Genomic DNA, 22,369 nt, shown 5'->3' with positions numbered 1-22,369 from the left:
CTTTTCATAGCCGATCATTCAGAGTATCTCTACCGTTCCTGCTGTCTCTAGAGAGTTGAAAACAGCAGGTCTGGGACAAGGTAGCACGTCCGGTGAACAGGTCAGGGTTCCATAGCCGCAGGCAAACAGTTGAAACTGGAGCAGCAGCATGACCAAGTGGACTGGAGGCAGCCAGGAGTCATCATGCCAGGTAGTCCTGAGGCATGGCCATAGGGCATGGGCTCAGGTACGTACGTATGTACACAGACAGACAGACACAGACAGACAGACACAGACAGACAGACACAGACAGACAGACACAGACAGACAGACAGACAGACAGACAGACAGACAGACAGACAGACAGACAGACAGACAGACAGACAGACAGACAGACAGGACACCAGATAAGACAGGAGAAATAGTGTGGCCCCATCCGATGATACCCCCAGGGGGGGGCCAAACAGACAGGACATAACCCACTTTACCAAAGCACATCCCCTACACCACTAGAGGGGGGGGGCGGGACAGGACAGGAAGACCACGTCAGCAACTTAACCCACTCTTGTGGCACACCCCTCCTAGGGACAGCATCAAGCATTTCACACGTTATCCAGATACTGACTGTTAACACTTGGTGGTCTATAGCAGCTTCCCACCAGAATGGGCTTTAGGTGAGGCAGATGAACCTGTAGCCATATTACTTCAACAGTATTTAACATTATCCAGATACTGACTGTTAACACTTGGTGGTCTATAGCAGCTTCCCACCAGAAGGGGCTTTAGGTGAGGCAGATGAACCTGAGATCCCACCAGAAGGGGCTTTAGGTGAGGCAGATGAACCTGAGATCCTCTCGCTTCACAGGAATGTGGTTCTGAATATTAACAACAATACACCACCATTGGCATTTCTATATTTTCTGTAAATGTCTTAACCTTGTATTGATACCACTTTATCATCAAAGGTTTTATCTAAGTGAGTTTCAGAGACAGTCAGTATATACATGTCATATACATGTCATCTGTTACAAGTTATTGATATTATGATTTTGAGCACTTTTCTTCTGTGATTCTTACATGATTTTATTGCTTTACTGGGAAGCTGAGCAGCATTAGATGTGCTCATGTTCTTTATGTTCGTGCAGGGTGAGCTGCAAGCAGTGGACTTCCTGTTAGGGCAAACCGCCTCAATGCTGACTGTATAAATCTGGTTCATAGACACATGATTACTGCAGACAACAGCTGTAGGATCAGCTGAGGCATTCAGGGCAGTTAGAGGGACATACATTAGGTTACTGACATTGTGTCTACCAACACTGCTGGTATAATGTACATTGTGATATCTCAGGGACACAATGGTAGGGATTAACTGAGCTGGGCTTGGGTCATTGATAAGTCATTGTCTCAACGCAGCCTTATAATGCTGTGAAAGGATCCAGGAACCCAAATGATTTGGGTGGATCCCATCCTCCTCATAAAACGACCTTTGTTTCCAAAAGGTATTGAAATTGTAAATAAAGTTCCTCCCACTGAGCTGCAATAATCACGTAGCCAGTTGTGAAGAGAAAGAATCCTGCTAAATCGTTCAATGCCTCAATTCAGAGAAGGGCACAGGGCCAGATATGATGGGTCTTTTATTAGTGTCTAGCAGAGAGTCAACCAGCTCTTTAAAATCCAGTTTCAACTGTTCAGAACTGCCCTTCATAATGGCATTAAGACCCTCATAGACTATGATAGAATCCATGTCCATGCCCTGGCCTAGTACACTCGGTAGCAGCTTAGTAATGTCATTTACTCAAGATCCGGGATAAGACATTGTTTTTGCACCAGGAACGGTCCCATTTCTTACCATGGAGCTGCCCAAAATCATGGCTGGCGAGAAGGACGAGGAAATCCTCCCAGGATTCAGAGAACACTTTCTGGATGGACGTGAGGCAGGATAACTTGAGCCCGTTGGTCCCAACGCCTGGTGCCACCAAACAGATGGAGAAGCTAGATCCAGAGCAGAGACGGAAGGTTCCCGACGTCGACTTCAAAATCATAGGAGTTGTAGGCACTGCGGCCACAGAGACAGGTACCCCCAGCACTGAAGGTGCAGGAAATCAGGCTCCAGACACAGGTACCCCCAGCACTGAAGGTGCAGGAAGATCAGGCTCCAGACACAGGTACCCCCAGCACTGAAGGTGCAGGAAAATCAGGCTCCAGACACAGCCACCCCCATCGCTGAAGGTGCAGGAAGATCAGGCTCCAGACACAGCCACCCCCAATGCTGAAGGTGCAGGAAGATCAGGCTCCAGACACAGCCACCCCCATCGCTGAAGGTGCAGGAAGATCAGGCTCCAGACACAGCCACCCCCATCGCTGAAGGTGCAGGAAGATCAGGCTCCAGGATGGCGAAACTATTCGTTGCTGGTATCCCCTCCGGGCCTCTCGTTGGGAGTGTAGACTGCTTTATGGGAGGCCGCTGTCTTCGTCTTCCACGGCCCATGACATGCCACCATCGTTGATTGTCATGCTCCTCTTGCTGTGCTCCTTCGACTCCGCTATCAGATGGGGGAGGAGAGGCAGGATATATCTCCCATGGCGAATGAACTCTAGGCATCCAACAAGTGTGTGAGCGGTAGTGTTTGTGTGTGAGTGGAAAAATACAAAATAAACAGAATCTGAATATAAAATATATATTTTATAACATTTCTCCACATACATATTTACATGTTTTTACAATGAATCATATTTCCTCTTTAACCTATGTGGTCAAGCTTTGAGAATGTGCCACAAATACTTCATTCACAGCGCACTATAAACGCTGTGCACGCGTGTCAGTTAAAGTCTACATCGAGTTTATACGTGGTTCACCCTACGTCAAACAGCTTTACAGAAGATCAAATAAAACAACAGATGATGAAAGGCCTAATAAAACCAATAGTTGGTTGTAGATTCATTTGGCCAAACGTCATTGAGGAAACACTACCTGGGCCACAACAGACCAGAAGAAAATGACTGCTGGACTGAGCTTTAAAGAGAGGGAACATCACTGTCTTAGTCCGCATCCCAAATAGAACCCTACTCCCTATGTAATTCATTACTGTTGACCAGGGCCCATAGGGCTGTGGTGCCCTATAGAGGTAACAGGCTGCCAAATGGACAGACTAACCATGGCGATGGAGCCATTGAACCTCAGATTTGAAAGGAGGAGCAGTAATCACAGTACAGTTCAGTACTCAACGTAGAAATAGCCCGATATCAGTTCAGTACTCAACGTAGAAATAGCCCGATATCAGTTCAGTACTCAACGTAGAAATAGCCCGATATCAGTTCAGTACTCAACGTAGAAATAGTCAGATGTCAGTTCAGTACTCAACGTAGAAATAGACAGATGTCAGTTCAGTACTCAACGTAGAAATAGTCAGATGTCAGTTCAGTACTCAACGTAGAAATAGTCAGATGTCAGTTCAGTACTCAACGTAGAAATAGTCAGATGTCAGTTCAGTACTCAACGTAGAAATAGTCAGATGTCAGTTCAGTACTCAACGTAGAAATAGTCAGATGTCAGTTCAGTACTCAACGTAGAAATAGTCCGATGTCAGTTCAGTACTCAGCGTAGAAATAGACAGATGACAGTTCAGTACTCAACGTAGAAATAGTCCGATGTCAGTTCAGTACTCAGTGTAGAAATAGTCCGATATCAGTTCAGTACTCAACGTAGAAATAGTCCGATATCAGTTCAGTACTCAGCGTAGAAATAGTCAGATGTCAGTTCAGTACTCAGCGTAGAAATAGTCAGATGTCAGTTCAGTACTCAGTGTAGAAATAGTCCGATATCAGTTCAGTACTCAACGTAGAAATAGACAGATGTCAGTTCAGTACTCAACGTAGAAATAGTCAGATGTCAGTTCAGTACTCAGTGTAGAAATAGTCCGATATCAGTTCAGTACTCAGCGTAGAAATAGACAGATGTCAGTTCAGTACTCAGCGTAGATATAGTCAGATGTCAGTTCAGTACTCAGTGTAGAAATAGTCCGATATCAGTTCAGTACTCAGGGTAGAAATAGCCCGATGTCAGTTCAGTACTCAGCGTAGAAATAGTCTGATATCAGTTCAGTACTCAGTGTAGAAATAGTCTGATATCAGTTCAGTACTCAGGGTAGAAATAGTCCGATGTCAGTTCAGTACTCAGCGTAGAAATAGTCTGATGTCAGTTCAGTACTCAGCGTAGAAATAGTCTGATATCAGTTCAGTACTCAGGGTAGAAATAGCCCGATGTCAGTTCAGTACTCAGCGTAGAAATAGTCTGATATCAGTTCAGTACTCAGTGTAGAAATAGTCTGATATCAGTTCAGTACTCAGGGTACAAATATACACTTTCCCACACCTCTATTAGCCCCTGAGTTTCTACTCTGTTCTTCCCTCAGCTATTTATCAAAACAGTGTCAGGGTGTCGGTTTGAACAGCAGATTGTACCTTTTAATCTACTCTAATAAAACATCATCATGTGACGATGAGCTGGTATTTAGCACCAAATTACTTCTTGTGAACACACAATGCACAATGATGGTGGAGTACTTCACACAATTCCCTTAATCTAACACACATAGATGAAACACTACAGTACTTTTGAGTTATAAACTTGTGTCTGAGGTACATACACAACAGTATACGACCATTATCCAAAAACAAATCGAAATAAAATCAAATTTAAACCCTCCTGAAGGTAACATTTGAGCATGTTTTGGTCCGATTCCACTCGAGGGGTTGAATCAGTCACGGTGATGTATCCCATCGATCAACAGAACAGATCATCCTCCTCTTCCACATCACAGGAAGGCACTGTCTGTTCCACTGAGCCCACTTCCTGTTCACTGACCCCTGTTTCCTGCATGTTGGCGGTGGTGGTATGGAACCACGGATGGATAAGCACCTCGGCGGCAGTCAGTCTGTCCCATGGTTCTTTCCTCAGCAGGGATCGCAGCAGGCACTTGGCCCGGGGAGAGAGGCTCTCGGGTAGGCAGCAATGGCCCCGGCGGATCTTGGAGAAGAGGGTAGCTGGGTCTGGGTCGTGGAAAGGGTAGCGTCCCACCAGCATAGTGTAGAGCATCACCCCTAGGGACCAGACGTCCGCCTGCTTCCCGGAGTAGGAGCTGGAGACGTTAAGGATCTCTGGGCTGATATAGGCTGGGCAGCCATAGGTGTATGACATGGAGTCATCTTCTCCTTCTAGAACCCTGCAGTCCTCCAGGCCTTCCAGCTTCACATGGGTCCTACAGGACAGAAAGAGCATGGGTTGGTTATTAACAGAGAGGGCGAAGCAAGAGGCTCCACTCACATTAAAATCTGTCCAAGCGAGAATACAGCGATAAGCAGACCAAGAGGGTATTTTTTTGTATGGAGGTCTATGAGAGAATGTCGGACTTGGTCAACAAAAATTGTGATTGCTAATTTGCTAAGTGAGACTTATTTGATCAAATATAAGTTCCGTAATGTTTATCTTGTTACGAATGTACTGATATAAGTGGACGTACGTGGCATCTCGGCAACTTTGAGAAATCTATTTTATGTTGGAGTCTGTTGTTCACACGCGTATCAGCCCTCTCACTGGCTAGAATGTTCCCACCTGATCTCACTTCCTCCCACCTTCCTTTCTGCCTTTGCGACAAACACTCACATTGTTAGAGACCATCTCGTCATTTATATAACATCTCTCTGTTATTAGATCCGAAGTCAAATGATCACCCTTTATTTGGATTGTCTGGATTTTCCATCTGGAGATGCTCTACAGATGGTCATACTATCAAAAAACTATCTGTCGATAAGCAACTGCTTGCTAATGTTAGGATTATGGTTAGACTAATGGTTAGGTGGCTACAAAAGCTGTCCTTGGTTGCAATACTCACTACCGAGTTCTAAACTGCCTCTGAAAGCAACATCAGCACAATAACTGTTCGTCTGGATGTCATGAAATGGGTTTCCATGGCTGAGCAGCACACAAGACTAAGATCACCATGCGCAATGCCAAGTGTCGGCTGGAGTGGTGTAAAGCTTGCCGCTATTGGACTCTGGAGCAGTGGAAACGTGTTCTCTGGAGTGATGAATCACGCTTCACCATCTGGCAGTCCAAAGGACAAATCTGGGTTTGGCTGATGCCAGGAGCACTCTACCTGCCCGGATTCATAGTGCCAACTGTAAAGTTTGGTGGATGAGGAATAATGGTCTGGGGCTGTTTTTCAAGGTTTGGGCCCCTTAGCTCAAGTGAAGGGAAATCTTAATGCTACAGCATACAATGACATTCTAGACAATTCTGTGCTTCCAACTTTGTGGAAACAGTTTGGGGAAGGCCCTTTCCTGTTTCCGCATGACAATGGCCCTCATGCACAAAGCGAGTTCCATACAGAAATGGTTTGTCAAGATCGGTGTGGAATAACTTGACTGGCCTGCGCAGAGCCCTGACCTGAACCACAAACAACTTTGGGATGAATTGGAACGCTGACCGTGAGCCAGGCCTAATCGCCCAACATCAGTGCCCGACCCCACTAATGCTTTTTTTGTTTTAATGGAAGCAATGTTCCAACATCTAGTGGAAAGTCCTTCTCAAAAGAGTGGAGGCTATTGTAGCAGCAAAGGCGGGACCAACCTCATATTAAATGCCCATGATTTTGGAATGAGATATTCGACAAACAAGTTTCCACATACTTTTGGTTAGTTAGTTGGAATATTACTGATAGTCTGTAGAATATCTATCCAAATAAAGTGTTACCTTACTGTAGTGGGAGGACATCTTAGGTATAACACCAGAAACAATTGTCAAATTAAAGATATAGGTCAAGGATTCTGCAATACAGTGCCTTGCAAAAGTATTCATCCACCAACAGAGTTTCTCCTGTTTTTGTTGCATTAATTTAAATGGATTTTTATTTTTGGACATACACAAAATACAAAATAATCCAAATTGGTGAAATGAAACATATATACTTATGAATAAAAACAGAAAAGTGGTGTACCCCAGTACCCCCTTTGTTATGAAGCCCCTAAATAAGATCTGGTGCAACCAATTACCTTCAGAAGTCACATAGGTGGATTTTATTTAACTATCTGCAATTTAAGTGTCACATGATCGGTCACATGATCTCAGTATATATACACCTGTTCTGAAAGGCCCCAGAGTCTGCAACACCACTAAGCAAGAGGCACCATGCAGACCAAGGAGCTCTCCAAACAGGTCAGGGACAAAGTTGTGGAGAAGTACAGATCAGGGTTGGGTTATAAAACAATATCAGAAACTTTGAACATCCCACGGAGCAACATTACATCTATTATTAAACAATGGAAAGAATATGGCACCACAACAAACCTGCCAAGAGAGGGCCGGCCACCAACACTCACAGACCAGGCAAGGAGGGCATTAATCAGAGGCAACAACGAGACCAAAGAAACTGTCATTTCTGCGAGTAGAGATACCCCCAAAACTACTTAAGTAGTACATTTAAAGTATTTTTACTGAAGTACTTTATACCACTGGTATACAGTACATCACTTCACACCCAGACAAATCCAGCCAAACCCTCATTCACTCACACACTGAGCTGTGCTATAGCCATATTAATAGCAGAGCTTAGATCCATGAGGTTGGGAGGCAGGGGGTGTCCCTTAACAGAGTCTGGAGAGGACAAGCTAATGATCTGAGACTGGATGGGATGTGTCCCAAATGGAGCCCTATTGCCTACACAGGGCCTCTGGTCAAAAGTAGTGCACTATACAGTATACTGAGTGCCATTTGGAACTTAGCCAATATCCGCCTCTCTTGTAACCCAAGAAAGACCATGTAGAGTATGGGCTTCCAGTGACTGGTCTGTCTGAGAGAGACAAACAGCCCTGGTGCATAGCGACAGAGAGAAAGTAGGTGAGTCATCTTCAGGTGGAGTGGTAGAGATCTCTCTACCTCTCCTCTCTTCTCCTCCTCTCTTCCTCTCTTCCCCTTCCCCTCCACTCTCTTCCTGTTTTCTCCTATACTCTCCTCCCATCCTCTCTTCCCCTCCCCTCTCTTCCCCCTTCCCCTCCACTATCTTCCTTTTTTCTCCTATCCTCTCCACCCCTCCTCCCTTCCCCACCCTTCCTCTCTTTCTCCCCTCCTCTCCTCCCCTCCCCTCTCTTCCCCTCCTCCCTTCCCCACCCTTCCTCTCTTTCTCCCCTCCTCTCCTCCCCTCCCCTCTCCTCCTCCCCTCCTCTCTTCTCCTCTTAATATTATGATGGTTTATCTGCTGTCAGAATAAAGACTGTAATCAATCATGTGATTAAACGCAGATCTGCCTGTGCACTTCAATATAATCCATGTATAAAATAGGGTTTAAGTCTGAAGTTTACATACACTTGGGTTGGAGTCATTAAAACTAGTTTTTCAACCACTCCACAAATTTATTGTTAACAAACTATAGTTTTGGCAAGTTGGTTAGGATATCTACTTTGTGCATGACACAAGTAATTTTCCCAACAATTGTTTACAGACAGATTATTTCACATACACTAAGTTGACTGTGCCTTTAAACAGCTTGGAAAATTCCAGAAAATGTCATGGCTTTAGAAGCTTCTGATAGGCTAATTGACATCATTTGAGTCAATTGGAAGTGTACCTGTGGATGTATTTCAAGGCCTACCTTCTAACTCAGTGCCTCTTAGCTTGACATCATGGGAAAATCCAAAGAAATCAGCCAAGACCTCATAAAAAAATGTATAGACCTCCACAAGTCTGGTTCTTCCTTGGGAGCAATTTCCAAACGTCTGAAGGTACCACGTTCATCTGTACAAACAATAGTACGCAAGTATAAACATCATGGGACCACGCAGCTGTCAAAAAGTATCTATATCCACAGTAAAACGAGTCCTATATCGACATAACCTGAAAGACCACTCAGCAAGGAAGAAGCCATTGCTCCAAAACCACCATAAAAAGCCAGACTACAGTTTGCAACTGCACATGGGGACAAAGATCGTACTTTTTGGAGAAATGTCCTCTGGTCTGATGAAACAAAAATAGAACTGTTTGGCCATAATGACCATCGTTATGTTTGGAGGAAAAAGGGGGAGGCTTGCAAGCCGAAGAACACCATCCCAACCCTGAAGCACGAGGGTGTCTGCATCATGTTGTGGGGGTGCTTTGCTGCAGGAGGGACTGGTGCACTTCACAAAATAGATGGCATCATGAGGGAGGAAAATTATGTGGATATATAGAAGCAACATCTCAAGACATCAGTCAGGAAGTTAAAGCTTGGTTGCAAATGGTTTTTCCAAATGGACAATGACCCCAAGCATACTTTCAAAGTTGTGGCAAAATGGCTTAAGGACAACAAAGTCAAGGTATTGGAGTGGCCATCACAAAGCCCTGACCTCAACCCCATAGACAATTTGTGGGCAGAACTGAAAAAGTGTGTGCGAGCAAGGAGGCCTACAAATCTGACTCAGTTACACCAGCTCTGTCAGGACGAATGGGCCAAAATTCACCCAACTTATTGTGGGAAGCTTGTGGAAGGCTACCTGACACGGTTGACCCAAGTTAAACAATTGAAAGGCAATGCTGCCGAATGTATGTAAACTTCTGACTCTCTCTCTGGGAATGTGATGAAAGAAATAAAGCTGAAATAAATCATTCTCTTCTATTATTCTGACATTTCACATTCTTAAAATAAAGTGGTGATCCTAGCTGACATAAGACAGGGAATTTTTATTAGGATGTCAGGAATTGTCAGGAAATGTCAGGAATTGTGAAAAACTGAGTTTAAATGTATTTGGCTAAGCTGTATGTAAACCTCCGACTCAACTATAGATGGTAATGTTGTGGGGCCTCTTCACAGCCCTCAGCCAGTTATAGATGGTAATGTTGTGGGGCCTCTTCACAGCCCTCAGCCAGTTACAGATGGTAATGTTGTGGGGCTTCTTCAGAGCCCTCAGCCAGTTATAGATGGTAATGTTGTGGGGCTTCTTCAGAGCCCTCAGCCAGTTATAGATGGTAATGTTGTGGGGCCTCTTCACAGCCCTCAGCCAGTTATAGATGGTAATGTTGTGGGGCTTCTTCAGAGCCCTCAGCCAGTTATAGATGGTAATGTTGTGGGGCTTCTTCAGAGCCCTCAGCCAGTTATAGATGGTAATGTTGTGGGGCTTCTTCAGAGCCCTCAGCCAGTTATAGATGGTAATGTTGTGGGGCTTCTTCAGAGCCCTCAGCCAGTTATAGATGGTAATGTTGTGGGGCCTCTTCACAGCCCTCAGCCAGTTACAGATGGTAATGTTGTGGGGCTTCTTCAGAGCCCTCAGCCAGTTATAGATGGTAATGTTGTGGGGCTTCTTCAGAGCCCTCAGCCAGTTATAGATGGTAATGTTGTGGGGCCTCTTCACAGCCCTCAGCCAGTTATAGATGGTAATGTTGTGGGGCTTCTTCAGAGCCCTCAGCCAGTTATAGATGGTAATGTTGTGGGGCCTCTTCACAGCCCTCAGCCAGTTACAGATGGTAATGTTGTGGGGCTTCTTCAGAGCCCTCAGCCAGTTATAGATGGTAATGTTGTGGGGCTTCTTCACAGCCCTCAGCCAGTTATAGATGGTAATGTTGTGGGGCCTCTTCACAGCCCTCAGCCAGTTACAGATGGTAATGTTGTGGGGCTTCTTCAGAGCCCTCAGCCAGTTATAGATGGTAATGTTGTGGGGCTTCTTCAGAGCCCTCAGCCAGTTATAGATGGTAATGTTGTGGGGCCTCTTCACAGCCCTCAGCCAGTTATAGATGGTAATGTTGTGGGGCTTCTTCAGAGCCCTCAGCCAGTTATAGATGGTAATGTTGTGGGGGCTCTTCACAGCCCTCAGCCAGTTACAGATGGTAATGTTGTGGGGCTTCTTCAGAGCCCTCAGCCAGTTATAGATGGTAATGTTGTGGGGCTTCTTCAGAGCCCTCAGCCAGTTATAGATGGTAATGTTGTGGGGCCTCTTCACAGCCCTCAGCCAGTTATAGATGGTAATGTTGCGGGGCTTCTTCAGAGCCCTCAGCCAGTTATAGATGGTAATGTTGTGGGGCCTCTTCACAGCCCTCAGCCAGTTACAGATGGTAATGTTGTGGGGCTTCTTCAGAGCCCTCAGCCAGTTATAGATGGTAATGTTGTGGGGCTTCTTCAGAGCCCTCAGCCAGTTATAGATGGTAATGTTGTGGGGCCTCTTCACAGCCCTCAGCCAGTTATAGATGGTAATGTTGTGGGGCTTCTTCAGAGCCCTCCGCCAGTTATAGATGGTAATGTTGTGGGGCCTCTTCACAGCCCTCAGCCAGTTACAGATGGTAATGTTGTGGGGCTTCTTCAGAGCCCTCAGCCAGTTATAGATGGTAATGTTGTGGGGCTTCTTCAGAGCCCTCAGCCAGTTATAGATGGTAATGTTGTGGGGCCTCTTCACAGCCCTCAGCCAGTTATAGATGGTAATGTTGCGGGGCCTCTTCACAGCCCTCAGCCAGTTATAGATGGTAATGTTGTGGGCCCTCTTCACAGAGACCAGTGGGGAGAGGAGACCAGTGGGGAGAGGAGAGGAGACCAGTGGGGAGAGGAGAGGAGACCAGTGGGGAGAGGAGAGGAGACCAGTGGGGAGAGGAGAGGAGACCAGTGGGGAGAGGAGAGGAGACCAGTGGGGAGAGGAGAGGAGACCAGTGGGGAGAGGAGAGGAGACCAGTGGGGAGAGGAGAGGAGACCAGTGGGGAGAGGAGAGGAGAGGAGAGGAGAGCAGTGGGGAGAGGAGAGGAGAGGAGAGCAGTGGGGAGAGGAGAGCAGTGGGGAGAGGAGAGCAGTGGGGAGAGGAGAGCAGTGGGGAGAGGAGACCAGTGGGGAGAGGAGACCAGTGGGGAGAGGAGACCAGTGGGGAGAGGAGAGCGGTGGAGAGAGGAGAGGAGACTAGTGGGGAGAGGAGAGCAGTGGGGAGGGGAGAGGAGAGCAGTGGGGAGAGGAGACCAGCGGGGAGAGGAGACCAGCGGGGAGAGGAGACCAGCGGGGAGAGGAGACCAGTGGGGAGAGGAGACCAGTGGGGAGAGGAGACCAGTGGGGAGAGGAGAGGAGACCAGTGGGGAGAGGAGACCAGTGGGGAGAGGAGAGGAGACCAGTGGGGAGAGGAGACCAGTGGGGAGAGGAGACCAGTGGGGAGAGGAGAGCAGTGCTATGTAAAAATGTACCTTCACAAATCCCAGGACGGTCAAGCTGTCATCTAAGTCAAATCAGTCTGGTGGGTCAGCCTGCTCGCCTGGTGCGTGTATGTGCATTTGTGTCTGGCCTGGCAGCAGAGTGTCGCAATGTCAACAGCCACCCCACTTAACGCCTAGCTTGCTAATATTATCTCTGTGCAAGGTTGGCATGATCTCCAACTATCTCTGAGCGCCTCCCTTCCACCCTCGCTCTCTCCCACCCTCTGTCCCTCCCTTGCACCCCCACTCTCTCCCACCCTCTGTTCCTCCCTTCCACCCTCACTCTCTCCCACCCTCTGTCCCTCCCTTCCACAATCACTCTCTCCCACCCTCTGTCCCTCCCTTCCACCCTCACTCTCTCCCACCCTCTGTCCCTCCCTTCCATCCCCACTTTCTCCCAACCTCCGTCCCTCCTCAGTGCAGTGGAGTGACTCATCCCCTATGCAGCCATATTGCTATCAGAGAGACCGTATTGCTATCAGAGAGACCGTGTTGCTATCAGAGAGACCGTGTTGCTATCAGAGAGACCGTGTTGCTATCAGAGAGACCGTGTTGCTATCAGAGAGACCGTGTTGCTATCAGAGAGACCGTATTGCTATAAGAGAGGCCGTGTTGCTATAAGAGAGACCGTGTTGCTATCAGAGAGACCGTATTGCTATCAGAGAGACCGTGTTGCTATAAGAGAGACCGTGTTGCTATAAGAGAGACCGTGTTGCTATCAGAGAGACCGTGTTGCTATCAGAGAGACCGTATTGCTATAAGAGAGACCGTGTTGCTATCAGAGAGACCGTGTTGCTATCAGAGAGACCGTGTTGCTATCAGAGAGACCGTGTTGCTATCAGAGAGACCGTGTTGCTATCAGAGAGACCGTGTTGCTATAAGAGAGACCGTGTTGCTATAAGAGAGACTGTGTTGCTATCAGAGAGACTGTGTTGCTATCAGAGAGACTGTGTTGCTATCAGAGAGACTGTGTTGCTATCAGAGAGACTGTGTTGCTATCAGAGAGACTGTGTTGCTATCAGAGAGACTGTGTTGCTATCAGAGAGACTGTGTTGCTATCAGAGAGACCGTGTTGCTATCAGAGAGACTGTGTTGCTATAAGAGAGACCGTATTGCTATCAGAGAGACCGTATTGCTATCAGAGAGACTTGAGCAGAGCGACTCCAGCTTCTCACACAACACAACAACAAAACAACACACCACAACACAACAACAAAACAACACACCACAACAACAAAACAACACACCACACCACACCACACCACAACACAACAACAAAACAACACACCACAACACACCACAACACATTGCTGTTGAAAGTAACTAGCAGTTCTAGCACATTCGAGGCTGCTGCCTATAGGCATAGACTAGGAATCACTGGCCACATTAAGGAATGGAACACTAGTCACTCTAATGTTTACATATCTGGCATTAATCATCTCATATGTATATACTGAATTCTATCCTATTCTATGGTATCTCATTCACTTAATAATGTTTATATATCTGGCATTACTCAACTCATATCTACGTACTGTATTCTCTACTATCCTACGGTATCTTAGTCACTTTATAAGGTTTATATATCTGTCATTAATCATCTCATATGTATATACTGTTTTCTAAACTATTCTACGGTATCTTAGTCCTTCCGCTCTGACATCGCCCGTCCATATGTACATAGTCTTAGTTCATTCCTTACTTAGATTTGTGGTATATATTGTGTAATTTGTTAGGCATTATAGATATATTACTTTTGACGTTGTGGATTTATATTTTTGCCTGAAAATCTTTTCCTTCTTTCTTTATTAAATCACTGTCTCTGTGGGTCGTACCTCGTACTGCTCTTTATTAAATCACCGTCTCTGTGGGTCGTACCTCGTACTGCTCTTTATTAAATCACCGTCTCTGTGGGTCGTACCTCGTACTGCTCTTTATTAAATCACCGTCTCTGTGGGTCGTACCTCGTACTGCTCTTTATTAAATCACCGTCTCTGTGGGTCGTACCTCGTACTGCTCTTTATTAAATCACCGTCTCTGTGGGTCGTACCTCGTACTGCTCTTTATTAAATCACCGTCTCTGTGGGTCGTACCTCGTACTGCTCTTTATTAAATCACCGTCTCTGTGGGTCGTACCTCGTACTGCTCTTTATTAAATCACCGTCTCTGTGGGTCGTACCTCGTACTGCTCTTTATTAAATCACCGTCTCTGTGGGTCGTACCTCGTACTGCTCTTTATTAAATCACCGTCTCTGTGGGTCGTACCTCGTACTGCTCTTTATTAAATCACCGTCTCTGTGGGTCGTACCTCGTACTGCTCTTTATTAAATCACCGTCTCTGTGGGTCGTACCTCGTACTGCTCTTTATTAAATCACCGTCTCTGTGGGTCGTACCTCGTACTGCTCTTTATTAAATCACCGTCTCTGTGGGTCGTACCTCGTACTGCTCTTTATTAAATCACCGTCTCTGTGGGTCGTACCTCGTACTGCTCTTTATTAAATCACCGTCTCTGTGGGTCGTACCTCGTACTGCTCTTTATTAAATCACCGTCTCTGTGGGTCGTACCTCGTACTGCTCTTTATTAAATCACCGTCTCTGTGGGTCGTACCTCGTACTGCTCTTTATTAAATCACCGTCTCTGTGGGTCGTACCTCGTACTGCTCTTTATTAAATCACCGTCTCTGTGGGTCGTACCTCGTACGGCTCTTTATTAAATCACCGTCTCTGTGGGTCGTACCTCGTACGGCTCTTTATTAAATCACCGTCTCTGTGGGTCGTACCTCGTACGGCTCTTTATTAAATCACCGTCTCTGTGGGTCGTACCTCGTACGGCTCTTTATTAAATCACCGTCTCTGTGGGTCGTACCTCGTACGGCTCTTTATTAAATCACCGTCTCTGTGGGTCGTACCTCGTACGGCTCTTTATTAAATCACCGTCTCTGTGGGTCGTACCTCGTACTGCTCTTTATTAAATCACCGTCTCTGTGGGTCGTACCTCGTACTGCTCTTTATTAAATCACCGTCTCTGTGGGTCGTACCTCGTACTGCTCTTTATTAAATCACCGTCTCTGTGGGTCGTACCTCGTACTGCTCTTTATTAAATCACCGTCTCTGTGGGTCGTACCTCGTACTGCTCTTTATTAAATCACCGTCTCTGTGGGTCGTACCTCGTACTGCTCTTTATTAAATCACCGTCTCTGTGGGTCGTACCTCGTACTGCTCTTTATTAAATCACCGTCTCTGTGGGTCGTACCTCGTACTGCTCTTTATTAAATCACCGTCTCTGTGGGTCGTACCTCGTACTGCTCTTTATTAAATCACCGTCTCTGTGGGTCGTACCTCGTACTGCTCTTTATTAAATCACCGTCTCTGTGGGTCGTACCTCGTACTGCTCTTTATTAAATCACCGTCTCTGTGGGTCGTACCTCGTACTGCTCTTTATTAAATCACCGTCTCTGTGGGTCGTACCTCGTACTGCTCTTTATTAAATCACCGTCTCTGTGGGTCGTACCTCGTACTGCTCTTTATTAAATCACCGTCTCTGTGGGTCGTACCTCGTACTGCTCTTTATTAAATCACCGTCTCTGTGGGTCGTACCTCGTACTGCTCTTTATTAAATCACCGTCTCTGTGGGTCGTACCTCGTACTGCTCTTTATTAAATCACCGTCTCTGTGGGTCGTACCTCGTACTGCTCTTTATTAAATCACCGTCTCTGTGGGTCGTACCTCGTACTGCTCTTTATTAAATCACCGTCTCTGTGGGTCGTACCTCGTACTGCTCTTTATTAAATCACCGTCTCTGTGGGTCGTACCTCGTACTGCTCTTTATTAAATCACTGTCTCTGTGGGTCGTACCTCGTACTGCTCTTTATTAAAACACGTCTCTAGTACTGCTGTGTCTGCCTCGTCTTCTGGGTTCGTACCTCGTACTGCTCTTTATTAAATCACTGTCTCTGTGGGTCGTACCTCGTACTGCTCTTTATTAAAACACGTCTCTAGTACTGCTGTGTCTGCCTCGTCTTCTGGGTTCTGCCCACTATTAGTGGCTCAGTTTACTAAGGGACTGTTTCTCACACCGGAGACCCGAGTTCGTAACCGGGTCCTGACAGGAACACAAGCATTGAGTTAGATACTACTGCACTGTTAGATACAACTGCACTGATGGAGCTAGGAACATACGCATTTAGTTAGATATTACGGCACTGTTGGAGCTAGAAACACAAGCATTTAGTTAGATACTAATGCACTGTTGGAGCATAGGAACATAAGCATTTAGTTAGATATTACGGCACTGTTGGAGCTAGAAACACAAGCATTTAGTTAGATACTACTGCACTGTTGGAGCTAGAAACACCAGCATTTAGTTAGATACTACTGCACTGTTAGATACTACTGCACTGTTGGAACTAGGAACACAAGCATTTAGTTAGATACTACTGCACTGATGGAGCTAGGAACACCAGCATTTAGTTAGATATTACTGCACTGTTAGATACTACTGCACTGTTGGAGCTAGGAACACCAGCATTTTAGTTAGATATTACTGCACTGTTAGATACTACTGCACTGTTGGAGCTAGAAACACCAGCATTTAGTTAGATATTACTGCACTGTGGGAGCTAGAAACACAAGCATTTAGTTAGATACTACTGCACTGATGGAGCTAGAAACACAAGCATTTAGTTAGATACTACTGCACTGTTGGAACTAGGAACATGAGCATTTAGTTAGATACTACTGCATTGTTAGATACTACTGCACTGTTGGAACTAGGAACATGAGCATTTAGTTAGAAACTACTGCACTGATGGAGCTGGGAACACAAGCATTTAGTTAGATACTACTGCACTGTTGGAACTAGGAACATGAGCATTTAGTTAGAAACTACTGCACTGATGGAGCTGGGAACACAAGCATTTAGTTAGATACTACTGCACTGTTGGAGCTAGAAACACAAGCATTTCACTACACCCACAATAACATCTGTTGACCGTGTGTATGTGACAAATAACATTTGTTTTCTATTAAGAGAGGAGAGGACTATGGGAAAAGGTGTTCTACAGTAAGACATTGATGCTGTCTGGAGGGGGATGAGGGGGAGGGGGTGTTCTACAGTAAGACATTAAGGCTGTCTGGAGGGGGAGGGGGTGTTCTACAGTAAGACATTGAGGCTGTCTGGAGGGGGAGGAGGGGGAAGGGTGTTCTACAGTAAGACATTGAGGCTGTCTGGAGGGGGAGGAGGGGGAGGGGGTTTTCTACAGTAAGACATTGAGGCTGTCTGGAGGGGGAGGGGGTGTTCTACAGTAAGACATTGAGGCTGTCTGGGGGGGGAAGGGGTGTTCTACAGTAAGACATTGAGGCTGTCTGGAGGGGGAGGGGGTGTTCTACAGTAAGACATTGAGGCTGTCTGGAGGGGGAGGAGGGGGGGGGGTTCTACAGTAAGACATTGAGGCTGTCTGAAGGGGAAGGGGGAGGGGGTTTTCTACAGTAAGACATTGAAGCTGTCTGGAGGGGGAGGAGGGGGAGGGGGTATTCTACAGTAAGACATTGAGGCTGTCTGGAGGGGGAGGGGGTGTTCTACAGTAAGACATTGAGGCTGTCTGGAGGGGGAGGGGGTGTTCTACAGTAAGACATTGAAGCTGTCTGGAGGGGGAGGAGGGGGAGGGGGTGTTCTACAGTAAGACATTGAGGCTGTCTGGAGGGGGAGGAGGGGGTTATCTACAGTAAGACATTGAGGCTGTCTGAAGGGGGAGGGGGTTTTCTACAGTAAGACATTGAGGCTGTCTGGAGGGGGAGGAGGGGGTTTTCTACAGTAAGACATTGAGGCTGTCTGGAGGGGGAGGGGGTGTTCTACAGTAAGACATTGAGGCTGTCTGGAGGGGGAGGAGGGGGTGTTCTACAGTAAGACATTGAGGATGTCTGGAGGGGGAGGAAGGGGAGGGGGTTTTCTACAGTAAGACATTGAGGCTGTCTGGAGGGGGAGGGGGTGTTCTACAGTAAGACATTGAGGCTGTCTGGAGGGGGAGGGGGGGAGGGGGTGTTCTACAGTAAGACATTGAGGCTGTCTGGAGGGGGAGGGGGGGAGGGGGTGTTCTACAGTAAGACATTGAGGCTGTCTGGGGGGGAGGAGGGGGAGGGGGTGTTCTACAGTAAGACATTGAGGCTGTCTGGAGGGGGAGGGGGGGAGGGGGTGTTCTACAGTAAGACATTGAGGCTGTCTGGGGGGGAGGAGGGGGAGGGGGTGTTCTACAGTAAGACATTGAGGCTGTCTGGAGGGAGAGGGGGGTTTCTACAGTAAGACATTGAGGCTGTCTGGAGGGGGAGGGGGGGAGGGGGTGTTCTACAGTAAGACATTGAGGCTGTCTGGGGGGGAGGAGGGGGAGGGGGTGTTCTACAGTAAAACATTGAAGCTGTCTGGAGGGGGAGGGGGTGTTCTACAGTAAGACATTGAGGGTGTCTGGAGGGGGAGGGGGTGTTCTACAGTAAGACATTGAGGGTGTCTGGAGGGGGAGGGGTTTTCTACAGTAAGACATTGAGGCTGTCTGGAGGGGGAGGGGGTGTTCTACAGTAAGACATTGAGGCTGTCTGGAGGGGGAGGAGGGGGAGGGGGTGTTCTACAGTAAGACATTGAGGCTGTCTGGAGGGGGATGAGGGGGAGGGGGTGTTCTACAGTAAGACATTAAGGCTGTCTGGGGGGGGAGGAGGTGATGAACAGCATATGACCAATACATTCTGATTAGATTCATATGAAGGACTTCTGAATGTAGTAAACAACAGGTAACTGTGAAACACAATAAACACTGTATTTGGCCATTAACCCCAATTACACTGTGAAACCAAAGACTTCCCGTAAACAGGTACGACCCCTTTATAATGCCTTATCATCCCCTCCCCTGCCCACCCTATCTTGCTGGGTGCAGTACGTGTCTCTAATATAATACCACTGACATCAATCAAGGGCCCTTTCACACTACACAGCCAAGCTGAGCCGAGCCGAGTCGAACCAAATCGAGCCAAATCGAGCCGAATCGAGTCAAGCTGAGCCGAGTAAAGCCAAGCCGAGTCAAGCCGAGTCGAGGCGAGCCGAGTCAAGCTGAGCCGAGTCAAGCTGAGCCGAGTCGAGCCGAGTCAAGCCGAGTCGAGCTGGCACGGTTACATATCCACCATAAGACCTGGAATGGTCAAAAGAAAGGCAATATCTGACCCAGCTTGGTACGGTTTGGGTTGACAGGATATTGTATGAAAACGGTACACGTGTCATCTCACCTTTTCCTGTCAGAGAAGACAAACTTGCGTAGCTTCAGGTCTCCTAATACGACGCCATGCTGGTGACAGTGTGACACTGCTGACGCCACCTGGTGAAAGAGCTGTGCCGCCCGCTCCTCGTCCAAACGCTTGCAGCTCTTAACGAAGGTGTGCATGTCCCCGTGGTCCTTCTCTAGGAAAACGTATGCCCAACGCTCCCCAAGGACAATGTCTCGGATACAGCTGATGTTCCTGTGGATCGGCAGGATGCGGTAGGCCCGGATCTTCTCCTGGTACAGACCCATGTCAAACACCTGTGAGAACAAGAGAGAGGAGACAGGGATCTATCGATCAGGATTCAGATGTATTAGCTTGGCCTCATTGGTGTGAGTCAATACGTATTATAATCGTCTAACAAATCCAATCCATCGAAATCATCTGATTTCAAATGTTTAGTATTTAAACCTGTACTTCCACCAATAATAACGTTTGTATGTTACTTATTAATGTGTTAAAATTAGGGGACGCAGGTCTCCCAAACTACACCTGGCTTTAATCTCATCTGTGATCAAGGTTGGTCTTTATTTAAGCACCTGGAACAGGAGAATGATGACTCTACATTTCCACTCCGGTGTTTACATATCATATGTCACCCACGGTGTGGTGTTTTCTACTGACGTGAATATGCAAATGAGAGGAGTTGATAAACAGCAGAGAGGGCGTGATGTGTGAAATCATCGTAACATAAGCTAATGAAAGGTGGCCAAGGTCAAGTAGGCTTTTACGGTATTAGTAGGCTTTTACGGTATTATTAGGCTTTTACCGTATTAGTAGGCTATTACGGTATTAGTAGGCTTTTACGGTATTAGTAGGCTTTTACCGTATTAGTAGGCTTTTACGGTATTAGTAGGCTTTTACGGTATTAGTAGGCTTTTACGGTATTAGTAGGCTTTTACGGTATTAGTAGGCTTTTACGGTATTAGTAGGCTTTTACCGTATTAGTAGGCTTTTACCGTATTAGTAGGCTTTTACCGTATTAGTAGGCTTTTACCGTATTAGTAGACTATTACTGTATTACTAGGCTTTTACGGTATTAGTAGGCTATTACGGTATTATTAGGCTTTTACTGTATTAGTAGGCTATTACTGTATTAGTAGGCTTTTACCGTATTAGTAGGCTTTTACCGTATTAGTAGGCTTTTACCGTATTATTACTCAATGTGAAAAAGACGCAAGAGATATTTGGATCATTGGCCACTGCTCATCAATGCATAACGTAATGAATAAATGAATGATTTCAGGTGATTTAAATAGGCTACGGTCACATTATTATTTCAGTTAAAACGTTGTATAAGGGTTCATGGAGACTAGGCTTCATGTGAGGTTGTGTGCTGTTGAGCAACACACCACATCTCAGAAACAGTCATTCATTCAAAGAAATTGCACAATGACTGGTTATGGTCTTTGGACTTACCTTGCACACCAGCGCGTCTCCAGTGTCAATGTTGAGTGCGCTGTGCATCCTGTCCCTGTCAGCCATATGTAGGAGCAGAAACTGGCCTATCCGGGACGGACCTTGATGGGTCGGGCCGCTCAAGGGGACCGGGGACAGCAGTGACCCTGGCGAGCTACCGAGGAGCCCCGCGTCACCCGGAGACTCACTCAGCCTGGCGCATTTAGACACCAGTTCTTCACCCGTTTCTGAGTCCTCCCGTTTCTGTCCGACTCTTCTCGTGCGGATGCATGGGATCGGGTTGCTCCACTTAACGTTTATCATTCTAATAGAGCAAATTATCACCCTGCAAACGCTAATCAATAAACCGTGTATTGTATCCAAATCAGATTACTTTTATGATTAATGGCAAATTGTGCTTTTCATTATTGTAGCTTCCTATGCGCAAAGAGCAGCTGCTGTCCCAACGCTTTTCACCAAACTGCAACTCTTACTTCTCAGGTTAAATCTATTTGTATGCTGCATCAAGAATCTGGTAGTGGAATGTATCCTTCAAATACAGTTTCTGTATCAAACCCTGTCGTCGCTTTTTGGGGACAGCCCCAGTCCAGTCCCCAAACGAGTCTCTCAAAGGTCCGTCTGGACTGGAGAGAGGATGTCCAGAGAGATCGCGTTGTACTTTCTGGTGTGAAATTCTCCCCGCTGTACGGAGAGAGAGACAAGTCTAGCTGTAGCACAGAGCAGAGAAAGCTACAGCTGATTCCAAAGACTCACGCGCAGTGGAACAGCGCCGCTGGAACTCCGCCCGGTCCAGCCTCCTCTTGAATGACACACGCAGCCTCTGGCGACGATTGAGCAATTCACACACACACACACACACCACACACGCATTACACAGGCCGATAACCCATCATCATAAATTAATGTGGGTCATATAGCCTACAGTAGGTCTACTATGACAAGGCGACAAGGGCTCAATAAATAGTTACTCTGAACCAAATATTCCTACTATTGTCGATAGGTAGCCTAGAGGTTAAGAGCATTGGGCCAGTAACCGATAGGTCGCTGGTTTGAATCTGTGAGCTGACTAGGTTAAAATATTCAGCTGATGTGCCCTTGAGCAAGGGGCTTAACCCTAATTGCACCTATAAATTGCTCTAGTTAAGAGTGTCTGCTAAATCAGGGGTTCCCAACCTGTTGGATGTATTGTGTGTTGTCGACGTCGTCGTCGTCGCCCCCCCCATCTGGCTTTCAATTTACTCTTGAAAGTTGTAATGGTAGAAGCTCAAGGTGCAATTTCGAAATTGGATCGTGAATCATCAGTTTTCTCTTGTCATGTCAGTCATTGTAGACCTTAGAGATGTATTTATAACTTGTCAGAAATATCCAGATCAACTAGCCCATGTCAGCTAACGTTTTTTAGTTATGTTCTTTAGTCCATAGATTGAAAAATGTGTTTTTTAGTCCATAGATAAATTGTAGAATTTCAGGAATTAAGCTTTAAACCT

The 22,369-nt window shown here is 46.5% G+C and overlaps 1 protein-coding gene across 1 annotated transcript; it reads right to left on the bottom strand.

The window, feature by feature from the left end:
* Window positions 1-2,641: 2,641 nt before the first annotated feature.
* LOC109883901 (tribbles homolog 1-like) lies at window positions 2,642-21,653 on the bottom strand. Its single transcript, XM_020475916.2, has 3 exons — window positions 20,883-21,653; window positions 19,431-19,723; window positions 2,642-5,237 (listed from the first exon to the last, which is right to left on the bottom strand). Exons 1-3 carry the CDS (start codon window positions 21,183-21,185, stop codon window positions 4,763-4,765), a joined length of 1,071 nt encoding a protein of 356 aa, XP_020331505.2. The 5' UTR covers window positions 21,186-21,653; the 3' UTR covers window positions 2,642-4,762.
* Between the last annotated feature and the right edge of the window lie 716 nt (window positions 21,654-22,369).

Source organism: Oncorhynchus kisutch, linkage group LG17, assembly GCF_002021735.2.
Source record: "Oncorhynchus kisutch isolate 150728-3 linkage group LG17, Okis_V2, whole genome shotgun sequence".
Classification (NCBI taxonomy): domain Eukaryota; kingdom Metazoa; phylum Chordata; class Actinopteri; order Salmoniformes; family Salmonidae; genus Oncorhynchus; species Oncorhynchus kisutch.
This window is presented reverse-complemented; position numbering and strand designations above follow the sequence as displayed.

Coding starts and splice junctions, on each gene's coding strand:
- LOC109883901 (XM_020475916.2), bottom strand. CDS start 21,185: ATGATAAACGTTAAGTGGAGCAACCCGATCCCATGCATCCGCACGAGA. Junction 19,724..20,882: donor GAGACGCGCTGGTGTGCAAG/GTAAGTCCAAAG, acceptor TTGTTCTCACAG/GTGTTTGACATGGGTCTGTA. Junction 5,238..19,430: donor GTCTTCTCTGACAGGAAAAG/GTGAGATGACAC, acceptor TCTGTCCTGTAG/GACCCATGTGAAGCTGGAAG.